Source organism: Anopheles gambiae, chromosome 3 (assembly GCF_943734735.2).
Source record: "Anopheles gambiae chromosome 3, idAnoGambNW_F1_1, whole genome shotgun sequence".
Taxonomy (NCBI): Eukaryota; Metazoa; Arthropoda; class Insecta; order Diptera; family Culicidae; genus Anopheles; species Anopheles gambiae.
Window position 1 is genome coordinate 34,911,397 of NC_064602.1, and position 17,500 is coordinate 34,928,896.

A 17,500-nucleotide genomic window follows, 5' to 3' on the forward strand; every position below is an offset into this window, starting at 1 on the left:
AGTATGCACGACTTCCCTGTGCAATGCGTCCCCGGACATCGCTGCGGATATCGTTTTCTGAAGTTACAAACGTCCCAAGATAGTGGAACTCCTCCACCACATCGAAGCCAAGTCATCTGCGAAGCCAAGAAATTGGACGGATCAAACTGTTCGAGTCTTATTCCTATGTGTCCCTGCATCTATTTCAGAAATTTGCTTCAATGTTGGCCTATGAGTTAATTCTAGACTTTCTGAGGTACAGAGAAACATTCTAGATTCAACATCTCTGACCCTAGCCAACGACATCCGTGGCACGATCCTCTACCGATATTTCCAATTTCTTAGCTTCGCGGATGACATCGATATCATCGGCAGGAACACAGCGAAGGTGTGTGATGCGTACACTCGACTCAAACGCAAAGCATCAAATATTGGATTGAGAATCAATGCGACGAAGTACCTGCTTGCCGGAGACTCAGAAGACCATCTGGGAAGCAGTGTATTAGTTGACGGCGACAATCTCGAGGTAGTAAAGGAGTTCTGCTATCTCGAGACGGTCGTTACTTGGGACAACGACAGCAGCAGAGAAATCCATACTATGGGCTTCACCGGCTGCTGAGATCCAGATGACTTCGAGTCCGCACGAAATGGGAAATATATTGCACATTGATTCTTTATGGACAAGAGCAGGACTCTTGTTATATTTAGGACATGGTCCAGGAGACCATCCGAGCGGAGGATACAAATGCTATAGGCGTGTTTGAGCGATGGATACGTCAGTAAAAGCTGTCAGTAAAAGCGCGAGCTTGCTGAGCTGTACGGTGAACCAAGCACCCTGACGGTGACGAAGGCTGGCAGGATACGATGGCTGGGGCATGTCATGAGGATGCCGGACTCATACCCCACCAAGAAGGTGTTCGACAGCGATCACCATAAGACGCAAGGGTTCGCGAACTCGATGACACGATGACTCGATGGCTCGATCGACAGCGAACTCGATGGCTGGATCAGGTGTAGATCGAAGATCGACGGCCTGTCACGGCCAAGCTACACGTACCGGACGACATCGGACGATGCCATAAAACGTAGGACCGCAGACAAGAGATTCGCGTCGGGCCGGGCCGTGTCGGATCACAGCGGGCCGTTTTGTATGGGATTTGACAGTTGGCGTTAACGGATTTATGGCATCGTCCGATGTCGTCCGGTACGTGTAGCTTGGCCGTGAGAGATCGGGTGTCTACATGGATGGGTATATTAGCTGGAGCCAAGAACCGTGCATCCTGGAGAATTATTGTTGACCGGGCCATGTCACATCGAGAAGCTCTGATCCTAATCCCGCCTTTAGTATGTTTCTCCGGCTCAGTATCTTTCCAATCTTTTAATCTGTACTTTGTTTCATATTTTAATGCAAGAAGCGAGATGTAAGTAAGGTCTTCCATGAACCAGTGTTCAGTTAAATACTCTTTATTGCTTTTCATTCAGTAAAACAGACTCACGCCCGGGGATCGGGGTGACTAGCAAGATCCCCGTCTTTGAGTGCCTCACTTCCAGTGGCCTACCTTCCACCCTCGTTGAGCAAACATCATATGTACGTATGTGATTCTGTTCATAGTTTAAGCGCCACCACAAACCGACCAATAGCACCACCGTGTTTCGTTTCAGCCGCTTTGGTTGTACCCGCTCGAGCTCCCGTTGAAGTATGCGTGCCTATCGACCTCATCCGTCCCATCGCCGCCAACCAACTGACCCCCACCGGTCGCATTATGACCGCCGCAGCTAGGTGAAGACGACGTCCCACCGTGATGAGGCGCGTGTGACAACGGACCATCCATTCCCGTAGTGCCACCGCCACACGAAACAGCCGTCTGCCCACCGGATGTCCCGTACGCCATGTTGAACAGTGCCTCCGGGTCGCACACAAACTTGTACACGTACCGCTCGCCGGCCACCTTCTGCATGATGCCCTTCTCGTAGTAGTAGCGCAGACTCCTCGACAGCTTGTCGTAGTTCATGGCGGGTCGGTTCTTCTGGATGCCCCAGCGCCGTGCGACCTCCTCCGGTTCGACCAGCTTAAACTCCATGCCCCGACCCGTCCACGCGATACAGCCCGCGCTGGATGCGGGCTCGTCGAGCAGGGCGACCAGAAATTGCCACAGCTGCAGCGATCCTCGCCGTTGATGGAGCGTTCCATTGGCGGGTTGCAGTGCGCCCAGTGGTGATGGGTTGGTCGTGGTGGTAATGCTCGCGATGGAAGCGGACGCACCACCACCACCACCACCGCCGGCACCGGTACAGTAATCCGTTTCACTGGATGTGACAATATCGGAGGGTTGACGGTACGGGTAAGGTCCACCACCGCCACCAGTGCCGCCGGGTAAGGTCGTTTGATGGTGAAACGGATCCGTTGCATGGGAAATGTCACCCTGCGGTACACCGTGGTGGCCACCGCCGATCGTGAGGGAGTGCTGATGGTGATGTTCCAGTGATGCTGCGGCCACGGCGGCCGACGCCAGATGGGAGGTCGAGTCGGGAAAGATGGAGTGTTGTGGGACGAGCTGGGGCGGGGAAGACTGCTGGCTCTGCTGTAGCTTGAGCGAGGTGTACAGGGGGTCGGAAAACATACGCTCCGAGTAGGAGTGCCAAGCCGCGGCCGCTGATACTGTAACGAAAACGGGAAAAGAGAGAGAGAGAGAGAACACTAGATGAGCTTGTGTAGCAAGATATTCAATCCAAGTAACCAAGGTAACGCTTCTCCGCACGCTTTAATGCAAGGATCTTTCGTCAGAAATGCTTCCAGAGACGAGCTGCTGGCAGTTGGGCAATGCATTTTTAATATCGCTAATAGAAAAGGCAGGAGTGCTTTTTGGAGCACCCAGTGCCCTGTGTTTCGGACGGGCTGTACATGCGCCAACCTGTCGGTAATCGGATTTTCGCCTCGCGCTGCACAGGTAAAATGGTGCCGAATGCCAGAATTCCGTCGGGATTACTCCGGCTGTTAGCCCTCTTTAGCCACTGCCATCATGCTGATGGTGCTGATGCAATATTCAACGGTGGATGGACAGGGGTTTTAAGCCGTAAAAAAGCCAATGCGAGGAATTCGGTCCAGCATTCTTTATCTCGAACTGGGAAGATTTGTGAAATCTGAAATGGATGGGTGAACTGGTGACTTCAACGTGGAACTGGTTTGGATTCAACGTGGAAGCGATGGGAGCTGGGTCGTCCGCGGAGAAGGAAGGTGGTAGTGACTTCAATTAGAAGCTTCATTTCATTTATATCAATTATGTAGACAAACAATTAGCTGCTCGTTTTGTGGCGATTCATCTCCCCTGCCGCCCATTAGCGGGAATTTTACATGCTTTTACCAAAGAACGGGGGAGTAGCCTTGTGCCATACGGGGCCTGTTGCAAATTTAATCGCTTGGCATTGTTTTCATTCCTCCCCTGCCTTTCAACCGACAGCGCCTTACCCTTTTGTTACCCTTTCGATAGTGACGAGGTGTCCGGAGGGCCCTTGTACCAGTTGTGTAGAGGTTGCGCGGTGGTCCTCCCCCAGATCACACGATTAAATGTGTTTTTGTTGCGTAAACAAGTGGCTCATAAGCGGTGTGCGAGTGGGCGCTCCGTTGGACGGGAATTTGGGTCCAGGGAACTCGACGGAACACCAACGCACACACACAAACCAAGGGTATGGTGTTATTTTATGCTTCACTCGCTTTTGCGCTCCTGGGAGTGAGCAGCAGGGGAAGCAGCAGGGAGGACGGGTTGTTTTCCCGAAAGGGATAAATTTCCCAACCAGCAAAGACTTGAGCGTGACGGGAAAGTCACTGATACGAGCTGGGTGAAGGGTGCTAATGCTAATGAAATGTTTGGCCACGCGTACGGCGGTATCACCCCTTTTTCGCCAACCCGCGGGGATTGCACGAGAGAGAGAGAGAGAGAGAGAGGTGTGATGGTGGTAGAAGGGCAAACGGTTGCGAGGGGAAAGGTTTAATGTAAAATTATGAATAATAAATGGTTCGTAATGCTGATACTTTTTGGTAGAAGCAGGTAAAGTTGGTCGTTACGCTGTACACAACAATTCCTCGATAAAGGGTACGCACATCATGAGGGCAAAGGCTCAATTTTACTGACAAAATTAACCGAACAACTAATGAATTGTAAAATAAACAATAACACAAAATTGTAAATAAATGTAATCATCTTTTGACTTTATTTAATACACGTTCGGAACAAAGCCATGGCAAAGTTATATAAAATTAATCTCTATCTATACCGAGCAACAGATACAAGTACAGTTTGCTTATCTTTGAATTAAATAGCTTCACAAAACTCTCACCAATAATAAGGATAAAAGGAAAAATACACTCGTAGGAAGTTGCTAAGCGCCTAAATGTATGTAATTTTAATTTACGTTATATTTTCTTTGCTTTATAAACCATGAAAAAAGACAATTTAAGTAGTTAGTTATGGAATCAATCGTTTAAAATTCATTTAATGAAACATTTCTAATACTAAATCAAGAATAAATAAATAACTAGTGACAAGACAAGCAAAAGATTAATTTCATTGAAAGCAATGCATAACTTTAGGCGTTGCAAATCAAGAGTAAAGTCCAATGCATGGGTTTGTGAGCCTTATTTCTTACATGAAGGCTCGGCATTGATACCAAATAACTTATTGTCAAGCACAATCAGTTCCTGATAGAAAACCCCCGCCCACCTCAAAATTCACCTATATTGTCAAAAGAAATTTTAAATTCAGGCTCTAGATAAGCTTTATTATCTATTGCTGGCACAAACCCAAACAATAGCACTCAATAGAGCGCCTTTTCCTCTTTCACCGATTGTTTAGCGGCACTCTTACCGATATGCAAATACGATTGTTGCCTTTCAATAACCACTAATCGGGAAAGTCAATCAGATTAATTTAAAAAAGCAAAAAAACCGCACCATGGATGCGAATTAAAGAGCGCTCTCTAGCTTGCCCACACCAACGCGCTGGTAAGAGTTTTTTTCACTCACTCCAAATTAGATTTTCCTTCAACCAATATCGCGGATCGCAACGCGTTTCTTTTTCACCTTTCACCACAAACAAACATAGCAAAAAAACGAAAAAAAACCCACGCGAAGCTGAAAAGCTATCCCACCTTTCTAATAGCACCAGCTTCACAGCATTGACACACGATCGGCAATGAATATTAATATTCACAATTCCGCGCTTTCCACAATCTGTTCGAGTGTGCCGACGGAAAGCAAAATAAAAAATTACCATTTCTGGGTTCAGTTTTTTCCTTTCTCTCTCTCTCTCTCTCTCTCTCTATCTCTCTCTCGTTTTATAAATTCTACAACCCACCCTGATGTCGTCTGATGTCGCGAAAAGTTTTGCATGTCGCGCAAAAGAACCGTGTCGCGCTAAAGAGCACCGCGCCAAAACGAAATCCAATTTGTACCGAAAACCATGTGCTCAGGCTGAATGAACCATTAACAATACACACACACACACACACACCTTCATTGAGATCGAAGTGTGTGACGATGTTTTACACATTCCAACGCCTGGTTTTGGGTGGGATGTTTCGGGATTTTTATGCTTCCGTTGTGGGATTTTTTGTGCCTGCCAGGTGGATTAAGAGGAAGATGTCACACTTGCACCAAACATATTTGTCACCGATTCGCGGGGGTTGTTTATCCTTCCCACACCCCAAAATCCATCCAAAGTCAAGTGTCTCACTAGTGAAGAGTGTGTGTATGTGTATGAAATTTCACCCCTCTGGTCTTACAAGACTCTTGAACGACTCTTGTTTCCCGTGTCCCCTTTTTTATGCTTCCTTTTTTCCTTGCGTTAGTCTAAGAAAGAGGGAAGAGAGTGCTCGCAGTGTAGAAATTAAATTATGTGGCAATTTTGATTCGCGATTATTCATCTGTTGATTGTGCCCGAGGGGACACAGGGTAAATAGTGTGGGAAAATGGTGATACTTTTTTCGCGAAAATTTACCGCGAAAGCGATGTCGATGAGTTGATTTTCATTCGCAAACCAATTTGGTAGTCAATTTTGGTTACATTTCCGTTCTGGCGGGTCGCGTTTTTCTTATCCTTGCCGTTGCGCGACCAAGGCCCTTTACAAAGGGGGCTGGACGACACGCTTTTAAGACGATGTGTGTGTGTCTCTTACTTACCATCGCTCGGTTCCCGCTTGACTAGCTGCGGTGGTGTGGAAAGCCGGTAGCAGTAGGCGGCGGCCGTGGCAGCCGGATGTGCGGTGGCAGGGGTGGTCGCGAAATCGAAAAACGCCGAGCGCTCGTTGCGTATGTTTTTTGTCCCTGCATCCATGGGGAGGGCAGTGGGAAGTCGGATGACCAAGAGACCAGGGCCAGGTGATACCAGGAATGGAAAGAAAGAAAAATGATAATAAAAGATGAACGAAAAGTGTATATGCACACACACACAGTCTCTTTCAAGACGAAGATGGCCAACAATTTGCTTCGAGATTGAACTTCCGTTTCCATTTGGCGGAGGCGGTTTTTGTTATTTGGGAAAGAGCGTTTGAGCGAGAGAGAGAGAGAGAGAGAAAGAGAGAATGATTCCAAATCGCTTATGATGACGGCCAAAGAGCAACCGGGACAAAGACAGGACACACACTGAAAGCCATTAAAAGGTGAACAGATGACACACTTACAGCGCGGCACATACATGCGCCCTGTCCTATTCGTTCGGGGTTAGAATGCTGCCAACCGCCAAACCGCCCCGTGCACACTACCCGGAGAGCGCACCGAAAACGGAGGCCCGCCCGCTGTGCCGGAATATTAAAGTTCTTTGTGTAATTTAGTCTTTGATTATCTTGTTGCGTCGAAGAAAAAGTCAACTGTTGTTCGGCAAACGACGACCCATTCCGGGGGAGGCAAGCGCGCTAGCGCGGAAAACTGTTAAGTTTTTTTCTTCTTTTTCATCTTACAACACAAACGTCAACAGTTGGGAGCGGGTGAGTTGGGGTACTACCATCTTCGCTGGGACTTTTGACTGGGTCTGCTGGTGAAAGGTCGTGCAGATCGGTTTAATGTGGGAAAAACCTCATTGTTCGGCGGTGTCATGCAGCGAAACTCTTGCAGAGTTTGCTTGATGTTTTTTGAGTGCCGGAAAGATGCTTCAAAGAGCATACAACTATTTACTTTGTCATTTTTTTACTGTATAGAATGTTAAACGGCTGTTGAAAACATACACTTAGAAATAGTAAGACCACTAACGGGCATTTGCCTTACGCATTGCATAATTTTTGGCGTATGTTAGAAGTTTGCGCCTAGCGTTATGCAATGGGCTTATAAAAGATGTCTTACGCATTGCAAAATGTGCTCACACAAGTTGTCTTCTCATGAGGTCTTATAATATGTTCTTTTTTAACATTTTAGGAATACCGTAACCGTATTTTTACATAAATAGAGGCGTATGTTTTAAGTTTATCGTCTAGATTTATGCAATCAGCTTATTAAAACATTCTTCTCACACTTACACACAGTTATCTTATTGTTTTTTGTTTACTTTTGTTACACAAACCGTAATTGTTGCAGGTTCGACGCTTTCTCTTGTGATCATTTCATAGATTTTTCATAGTGGAGATAGTTCATATCGCATACAAGAGGTTCAGCTCACATGAGACACAAATCTGGGACGGGTATAATGTAAAGCCATACCATACACAGCTGTACGAAATGACTGACTATCCAGGATGGTTACAGTAATACCGAAAGAACTCATATGAAATTAAAGCGGAGCGAATATGTGAAGGAATGTGAAGCGCCCAAAGGTATGCAATATGGAAAAGTAGATTCCAGGTATCAATTGAGTATTAGTTAATTAACTAACAACGCTTTCAGTTTACTAATTCTTCTTCTTCTTTTGACTTAAAAACCGTTGGCGTCTTGGGTTCAAGCCCCGAATAGACCGTGACGTATGGGGACGTAGGACTGACTATCCTGCTATGGTAACAATAAGTCACTAAAAGCCTAGCTCACCTCACAAGTGGGTACAGGCTTGACCGACAGCGGTTGTTGTGCCAAAGAAGAAGAAGAACCGTTGGTGGTCAATGCCTGCCTGTACCCACTTGTGGGCTTGGCTTTCAGTGACTCATGGATTACAGTGACCCATATCAGGATAGTCAGTCCTACGTATGACGGCACGGTCCACTTGGGGCTTGAACCCATGACGGGCATGTTGTTAAGTCGTACTAGTTGACGACTGTACCACGAGATCGGTTTCAGTTTACTATTTGTAGCTATTCCACAACCTTTGTGAAGTATATTCTTAAAATAAATTATAATAATAAATAAATAAGAATTTGCATACTTTCAGGCGCTTACAATCTTTTTCCAAATTTAATGTGTGAAAAGCATACCAAACGTCACTTTTGTAGTATTTGCCAGTAAGTATAATTGCCAACTACACTATCCCACAAAACATGGTGGTTTTAAATATTGTTCAATGAACCACTTTGAAATGAACACAAAAAGCCGATTGTTTTTGTATCGCATAGAATCGAACACCTCCACAAATCGATCCCAACCAAACGTTCCACCAATTCACCCTCCATCGAGCGTATCCTTTATCAACAATAGTTTTATTTGCTATTAAGCTTAAAATAACTTCACCAACCGTAAGCATACGTCGATTTAATATGCTCATAGCCTGGAGCAGGAGTTCGCAACGATGCGGCAGCCAGCTCGTGGCCCACACTACACCAGCGTTGTTTGACTGTTGTACTGTTAATTGAATTTATTTTCCAATAAAATGTATGAGAATCTTCTCGATGGTGTAGACCTCGCACCGAACCAGTAGACGACGCCCTGAAGGCCTACCCAAGAGGAGGACGTTGGCCATTGGAGGATGGTACGAAAGGGATGCAACTCTATTTGCATTGCGCAGCCGGCCGTACACGCGTGGCGATCCGTTGCGTTCCTTCGATATTGTAACTGGCCGCGGATCCATGGCTGCGCGCTGGGATGAAAATGTCAATATTTGAGGCTCTACTCTTTCCCTCTCTCTCTCTCTCTCTCTCTCTCTCTCTCTGTTTGTATCTTTCACTTCCAAAAGTCAATAAAAAATAGGCCAAACATACTCCGGACCGAGCCGTATTGTAAATAATTTGCTCTAAAATACGAGCAACATTATTAACTTTCTCGGCGTTTCCCGAGCGCGTCCAAACGACCTTTCTACCTACCGTGCTCGTGGCGCAACCCGTAACTGTCACAGCCCTCCTGGATGAAGGTCCCGGCGGCGGCCACTGCCACCGCTGCCGTGGCCGGTGTCCAGGGCAGATGGCCGGTGGTAATGGGCGGCGGCGAAGCGCTCAGATCGCGTGAGTGCGCCCCATGATGCGGATGGTGATGATGGTGATGGTGGTGATGGTGGTGGTGCCGATACCCGGAACTGATCCGATAGTCGGGATAGAAATCTAGAAAGTGTAGCGAAAGGGGTTGAACAATTAAATTAACCAGTGGAGAGAGTGTCCTGCAGTGTCCTTTACCGTTCGTGAGACCGGACGCCGTCGAGGAGGAGTTGGAAGCCGTGTGGAAAGCATTCACATGCGCCAGGGCAAGTGTGCCCGCTGGTTCGGGGGAGTTGGAGAGAGCCTGTCCACTGCTACTTCCATTGCGCGGGTGAGGTTGGTGCTGCTGCTGCTGCTTGCCATTGAGCGTGTGGGACGATGTGGTGGAGTTGCCATCGCTGACCGTTGCTGATGCGCCACGACTGTCCAGATTGTGCTGCTGCTGTTGCGTATGAAGCGACCCATGATCGAGCTGCTGCTGTTGCTGGTGGTGATGATGCAGGTGGTGCGAGTGGTGGAGTAGATAATTGGCCGCTACGGATGAGGCGACCGGTGACGCCAGCGAGGTGGACAGGAAGTCGTGGCCCGCCGTGTGCTGCGACTCGCCGACGGTTGTTGTGCCGAGGACGAGGGTCGTGCTGGTGGTGGCACTGCTACTGCCACCCGTGCCGGCACGGTTGTCACCCCCGCTGACAGAGAGAATCAGTGCGGCCGTGGTCGAGGTTGAGGCTGTCCCGAGCTGTCTTGCGGCAGTGTTGCTGCTGCTGCTGTTGCTGCCGCTCGTGGTCGAGGACGAGGACGCGCCCGTCTCGAGGCTGTCCTGCTGTGCGGCGTAATGCAGTCGTGGAAAAAACAGGGGAGGGAAACACGGGCAAAAGAAAAGAAGATGTAGTCAAACAGTTCAATCAAGGTTATCATTTATCAAAATCTATTCATCCAGCTGCCAGCTTGTGCTAAAAGGGCGTGAGGCGGTTGTAGTCTTTGTAGCGCTGTCCTATCATTTGTTGAAATTATGTCAGAGCTGTTTTTTTTTCTATGTTTATGTTGAGTGACGTGTTTCGGGCTTTTAGCTCGATCAGGTAGACTACATAATAATTCATTATAAATACTATTTTTTGTTTCTCCCTGGCCGTGGAGAGACGAAATAGCTCTACTTGCTGTTATTACAAACTTTTACCATTACACCAGCACCACGGGATGCACCGTAACCGCTTGTGTTCTTCCCTACGGGCGGTCCCGGATTGACAGTGTTAAAGGTAGAGGAAAACGGCAAAGCAGCAAGCAACGATAAAGCCGTACGATGGGCGTACTAAATCGCGGTTCTAATGGCAATGAACATTAGGTTAATCAAATATTTGCTCGATGACATTGCTCGAAGTTCAATTGTGTTAACCGATCTATTTACTAGGCTTGGAGAATGAAAAGGACGACCCAGCGCTCAACCACAAGTCCCCGCGTTCATGAAAAGTTGATTATCTGATGGAGACATCCCCCGGGCTGGAGTGGAATGTGCAAACAATGACGTTGACACGTTGGTAGCCGTTGTCAGGCAGGGCGTTTGGGGGTTGCCCTTTTGTAACATAGACACACACGCACACACACACACACCTTAAGACAATTGTGTTTCGTTGAGGTGTTAACATGGGGCGTCCTGGCCCTTTGCAGACAGACTGACAAACACATACACGCTCAAACACACGTGTTGTATGGTGTCGCTTACGTACGTCACCTCGATAATGATGATCGGGGTCCCCGTTCGGACACTCATTAAGTAATTGGCTTTCGATTGATTCAATAGTGCTCGCCATGAAGTCAACTTGATGCACTGGTAAGAGAAAGGACTTGAAGTGTGTGAATTGCCCCTCGGGAACGTAAGACACTAGTGACGCCCTAGCGGGCGGGTGTCGCGAAACGCAAAAGAAATCGCAACGAGGCGTAAATTGAAAATAGAATTTCCCAGTCGCAGGCTTTCCGCGCCGCGCGAGATTGCGATATCCGGCGCGAGATTGTTTTTGCTTCCGGATCCAACTTCTGCGGATGTTGCGACTCCGCTGGTGATGAGCGATTTTTAACGCCTTTGCAATCCAGGTGGTTGCAATCATTCGAATGGAATTTGTTTCGTTTTGCTAGTTTTTTCCCCTAGCTTTTTTGCCGTTTTATAGCGAAACTAAAACCGGCAAGCCGATCTAGATGGCTTTCTTGGAGGAAATGCAATTAGTTTTAGTGTCAGGGTGTAGTTGCACCAACTATGAAGCTATGCGGTACTACTGCAACAGGATGTTGGTTTGCTACGGAATGTGGCAAGTGTTGATAATTGTTTCCTATAAAATAGATTGTAATCAGAAAATAAACTAATATTGAGCTCTATTTTGCTGTGGAAGCATCCTATTTATGATTTAGTGCCTCTTTACCATTATTCCTTTTGAAATTTTGCTTCACGCGAATGAGACTGCAAGTTTAAATGTTTGCAAAATACAATGGCATTAGTACATGAAGAAGATTTTCCATGAAATATTGCAACATTGTTTGCTGTAATTTCTGAATGCAAATAGCAAAACATTGGTTGATTATCGATCAGCATTTTAAACATAATGTACTCAATTTCTTGCTAAAGATATACGAAATGTAATCAACTTTTACGCTCAAAATATGAATAAAAATCAAAAATTTTCTTTAAAACTTCAAACAATGCTTAAAGTTGTCACATTTTGAAATATATATTTTTAGGAGTACAAGTTAAACATCAAAAGGTTTTTAACAAATCGCTCAAATAAAACAATATGCAATTTTGACTAATCTACAGCGCCCGAATGTATGTTTTATGGCAATGTACCAATAACTCCAACATAATTCTTGCATATCTTTAGGCGTATTGCGACATGGGATCAACGCCATTTGGAACTACTTTTTCATAAAAAAAACAAAATGCCTTGTAAAGAAGATAGTTGTGTATTTGATGTATGAAATTTTAAGAATTAGATTTAAGATGATATATACAAGCAAATGAGGTTCCAAAATCATTTAAACTAGCGTCATGTAGAGAAGGATTTTCTCGAGGGCATCGATATCGGACCGACGGCATGCTCTCGAATTATTCTCAGAGATAACGATCCCAAAAACTGATCATGAATTGCTTTTAAACATTACCGTAACAGTTATTGCTTAATAAAATTGTCTAAACCTTTAAAATATAGAAATACAATAAAATAAAAATATAATTAAAAATATAATCTGACAAAAGCTCATAAAATAAACGACAGCCAATTGGTATCTGTTCTGATCTACACTCAGTAAAGATGTCATCACAACATCACTTAAAGCTGCCAGCCTCTTTGGCCTTCAAGCAAGGAACGCTGGAGATTGAAATGAAAAACCGACGCGAATACATATCTGGTCGATATCATTACGAATGCTCGTTCATCGACTTTCAATTCGTCAAACCGGAAGGAATCAGCGTTTGGAGTGTGCGTGTGTGTGTTTACGTGTATGTATGTCTGTATATCTCGGAGTAAGGACGGAGACACGTAGCATAACACGAAGGGGCCTGAAAAGAGTTGGCCGGGTCTGAAAATCGATAACTTTGCAACATTTTGTCTACATGGCAAAGGTGTGCCATTTCGCCATATGCAGGTGCTGCTGTCGGGCCATAAGCATGTGTGTGTGTGTGCAAGGACATCCTGAAAATTGGCAGCACGAATGAGACATATTCACGTGATGGATGGCACGCCATTAGAGGCAAACGTTCCCCACTTCCGCTGGAGTTTGTACGAAAGTGAATTGAGGCTCTAGAGCTTTTGGACTGTTTTGTGATCATTTTATTGTAGGTGTTAATTTACAAAACACTTTAAAACGCTTAAAGCTTAAAGAACAACTTTAACCACTTACCAAGCGGCCAATCGTCGATTGTATTGGACTAATACTTTGCGCTAATGCGTTCATGATCTCCTCGATGCTAATAAAAACACTTCTTTTCTGGGGGTTTGTATCACACTCACAGAGGTCTTACTTTTGCCATGAATGGAGTGTACCAGATTGTTTTCTCTTGCACTATAAATATTCAAGCAACGTAAAACTTCACTCTCACAAGTTTAACATCACTAGGAATTGTTTAACATACTTTACAGGACACTTTTACGATTTTTAGTATTTTTTAAAACACTTTTTGCTGTTTTTTACTACTCAAAAACATGGCATTCCATTGCGGCTATCTACTCACGGCACATCAATTTAATGTAGCACATTAATGCTTCATCAGCACCAATCCCTAACCAAACTACCGATCCACTCAACGGTATGCGATGAAATACTACGAGCGATAAACTGCTGAACAACGCCATGCTTGCCAGTGAGCAGAACCTGCAGGTTATGCAAATTTTTCCACATCTAGCACGGGTGTATGATAAGGAAGAAGCGTTCAGCACCCCCGTACGAGCCTGCGTGCGAGCAGGTGAACTGGCAGTACGCGTAACCAAGCAGTCAAGTGCGTCCCGGGGAAAAGTGGGCGGTTCTAGCAGCTAACGCGCGAGCTATCGGGATGAGAGTCGGGCAAATGTTGCTTGCGCAACCGTTTTGGGCGTAAGGTCCACCTACCATGGCGTTCAACCTGGGCCGCTCTCGTACCGTAAAGGAACCGAGGCTCGGGTCTCGGAGTGGCTGAGCAAATTTTGGCTTCTCGTCAGTGTAGCTGTTGGCGAATTGTTGGCTGAGCAACAGCACAATAGTGTGATTGTGGTAATGCTGATGGTTACGCAGTATGTTTAACAGTCCCGTGCGTTAAAAGAGACAAACAAACTGTTAACAATGTAACGCAAAAGGAATGTTTTGTGAGCAGCATTGCATAACTTTTTGGCGTATTGCGTTGGGCACTGCGTTGGTGGCAGGTTTAAATTTTGCCTGAAAATATGCAATCTGAGTAGCAAATCAAACAAAACAGCTTTAATATAAAGGAATGAGTATCAATTTACAAAATCAGCCATGTTGCTCTATAGTTTTTAGTTCAACCACTATTCTTTTGCACATTTCCCAACAATCAAACAAACAAACTAGATATTTTAGAACAAAACCAGCATCCTTTACAAGCCATGTTGCTCTAAGTACACTCAACTACAGCAACGAACGGTTGCGTGCTGGTGAGCAAGGGGTTTGCAAATGAGCGTAAAGTGTTTAAATAATTTACCATTAAAAAGCAGCAAAATTCATACCAATTTGATGCATCAAATATTAACGCGTAAACCGTGAGCTATTATATTATTTACCTTTCCACCAGGTGCTAGGGTTGTGTTAGGTTAGCGAGCCCCGTTTCATTATCCCATTTTGTTTCTACCGCTCTGGCTCCCTCTAGTAGGGAAGTAAGGATATAGAGGTCACCATCAAACTGACCACACCGAGTCATACACCCACACATACACGTACACTCATGTCCAATGTTGGAATAAGTGGTTGAGCGGTTTACTGGCAGTTCGTGCAAATGTTGTTGTTTTTTGCTCGGAGAATTTTTCATCCGCTTTAGTTGGAAAATGGGTTTGAAGGAAAGTTTTTCTGCTGTTTTGCTTTGCATATATGCTTCCCTCTTCCGACTCAAACTCACATGCTTCACCAGCCATTGTGTGATATTAATTTTTATTACCATTATGTCACCAGCTTAGAACGGGTGATAATTTTTATGTAATGATTTTAAGCGAGCTTCTATGAAATTAACCTCATACACTATGCAGAGGGCCGCAGTTGAGCTGATGATGTGTGGCTGTGGGCTCCTCGTTTGTGAATAATTGAGGTCGGTGATCTAAATTTATGTGCTCGTGGCGTTCATGGGTCAGTGACGATTTTGTACTATCGATCTGTTCGAGATGCTGTCTCTTTGGAGAGTGTGTGTGTGTGAGAGAGAGAGAGAAGGTAGATGGTAATATAAGCCACAAAACTCAATTTCGAACAGTAGGAGGTATGTTGTTTGGAGGGTTTCATGGTCATCTTGCTCCGTTTCTAATTTGGGTGTGCCTTCCGGGAAGAGGTTGTTCGGATTGTTTCGTTGAGATTGGCAAGTGTGAACCGAAATGACGACCTTGGATGGTAAGTGTGGTATTGAACGCTCCATTACTACTAATTGCACCTACACCAATAGTTCGACTATGAATAATTTATTGCTTTATTTATTCTGTTTTTTTACAATCGTCTTGCCTTCTTATATCTTTAAATTGTTAAAAATTAATTCAAGCTTGAATATTGTTTTATATAAACATCCTTACTTAGGTATATCAGTTATATTTGCTATTCTTAAAAAAATAGTCATTTTAATCATCAATAATCATCATACATTTTAGATATAAAACAAATAAACTCCTCAAAAATCTTTGGTCACTCTGGTAAAAATAAAATAAAAATATAATACCATTGCATACATTTAGGCTTAAAAGTCTAAAAACTCCTAAGCATACAAGGCTTACAAAGGTTTCGTTTTCTTACATGCTAAAATACGTATAAAATGTGATATCGAGTAAATTAAAAGTTAAAATCAAAAATATATCCGTACATGGGTTTAATGCCAAAATTGCATCCTTTGATTTATCATTTTTTGTAAACATAAACACATCCTTGCATTGGGTCTGTCAAGCGCCTAAAGGTATGCAATGTAAAAAGTAAATATACATTTTTAGAAGTAATATGTCGTTTAGTTTATCTCGAAAGTTAAATTACAATAAATTTTTATGTGAAAATATGTATTCCGGCAGAAGGCAAAAAAGCACAAAATAAACATGTATAACTCATCTCAGCGGTCTAAAAATAATATTGTTTCGATGTCTTCATACGAGTATTCAAGAAGAAGAATAAATTCGTTCACAGCAATCGAAATATAAAGATTAACGTTCAAATAATTCCGTTCACTCGTTGATCAAATTCAATAAAATCCCACAGCTTTTCAGCAACCAAACTCTTCCGAATTGAATTGTTTACCATTTCCATCCCGCGGCATTGGTCTATCGTCATCAAGGTACGCACAAAAAGTCTGCTACCACCATCAACCACCTGTTGGCATGCCGTTACACATAACCTCACAAAAAAGCGGCGTCTATTCGAGCAGCATTGGCGCCAAAATAAAACCAACCCAAAATGCCGGCATGAACGGACGTGCACGTGCGAATTTCCCCTCTTTACCCCGGGGCGTGCGTACGACGAAGGATTCGCGCGCGCAAAACTGAAACCGATAGTGCGCCGACGCCATTTGCCATTCGTCCTTCGTGTTCGGTGCTCGGTGCTTCGTGCTTCGGGGATGCTGTGGATGCTGTGGTGGTGGTGGTGGTGGTCTCACTCCGAGGGATGATAGGGGAGGACCGGAAACACGACAGACACGACATGAGCGGGCACGACAGTCGCGATATAGAGCGAGAGCGTGGTACATAATTAATAAAACAAATAACGAGCCTACCAAAGAAAAGATGAGGGGGGAGATGAGAAAGGATGATGATTGGTAGTGGTAGTGCAGCAGTAGTGCCAAACACACATACAGGATGGAGGCGGCCGGAGTGGGGCTGCTGCTGCTGCTGCAGTTGGTCTGGCATGTGGACTGTGGCACAGGGAAGATCCCACTTCATCGACCACACGCTCACTATCGGCTGCTCCACTGGTTGTGGTTGTTGGTGGGGCAGAAGAGAGCAGGAGATCAGGTGGCTTAGGGAGGATGGGTAGGCAAAAATATGGAACAGGAAAAACACACCGGGACCGAGGGCTCTCGAAGCTCGTGGTTCGTCGTGGGGTTGAATCGAGAGTGAAGTGTTTTTCGCTGCGCTGCAAGAAGCAACTCCATTTAGAAGGGGGGCTCGCTGTGACGGTGACTGGATGCTGGATGCTGTGCGGAAGTGCGAGAAAGGAAACGGAAATGCGAAAAGCATCATTCCCTTTCTCCCGCGCCGAGGGCACCGAGTACGAAGGGGGAGGCATCCAGCATTGACATCAATAATAAAAACATAAAACGAAATGGGGAAAAAAGGAACAAAACAGAGCAAAAACAAACATTCTCACCACGGCACACACACAAACACACACGGAAGGAACTAGAAGGACTAAAACAAGAACCTGTCCTTTTGGGTTTGTTTTTTTCTTCTTTGTCACCTTCCCGTCCCCGTTTGGCTCCCGCGTCGTATCGCACCGAACGCAAATCGAAGTGGGGCCCATTGCTTGCGCCTTCTCGAAGTGTTTTGCCTGCCTGTCTGCCT

General features: G+C 45.2%; 1 protein-coding gene across 2 annotated transcripts; it reads right to left on the reverse strand.

Moving 5' to 3' along the window:
- Positions 1-1,415: 1,415 nt before the first annotated feature.
- On the reverse strand, positions 1,416-13,578 carry LOC3291985 (ETV5-related protein Ets96B). 2 transcript variants are annotated; one of them, XM_061659773.1, is made up of 5 exons: positions 13,179-13,578; positions 9,492-10,113; positions 9,186-9,419; positions 6,154-6,297; positions 1,416-2,638 (listed from the first exon to the last, which is right to left on the reverse strand). In XM_061659773.1, the coding sequence occupies exons 1-5, from the start codon at positions 13,230-13,232 to the stop codon at positions 1,638-1,640; spliced, it is 2,055 nt and encodes a 684-aa protein (XP_061515757.1). In that variant the 5' UTR covers positions 13,233-13,578; the 3' UTR covers positions 1,416-1,637. The 2 variants fall into 2 exon arrangements, with proteins under 2 accessions (XP_061515757.1, XP_061515756.1); XM_061659772.1 differs by having other exon boundaries at positions 9,492-10,116.
- Between the last annotated feature and the right edge of the window lie 3,922 nt (positions 13,579-17,500).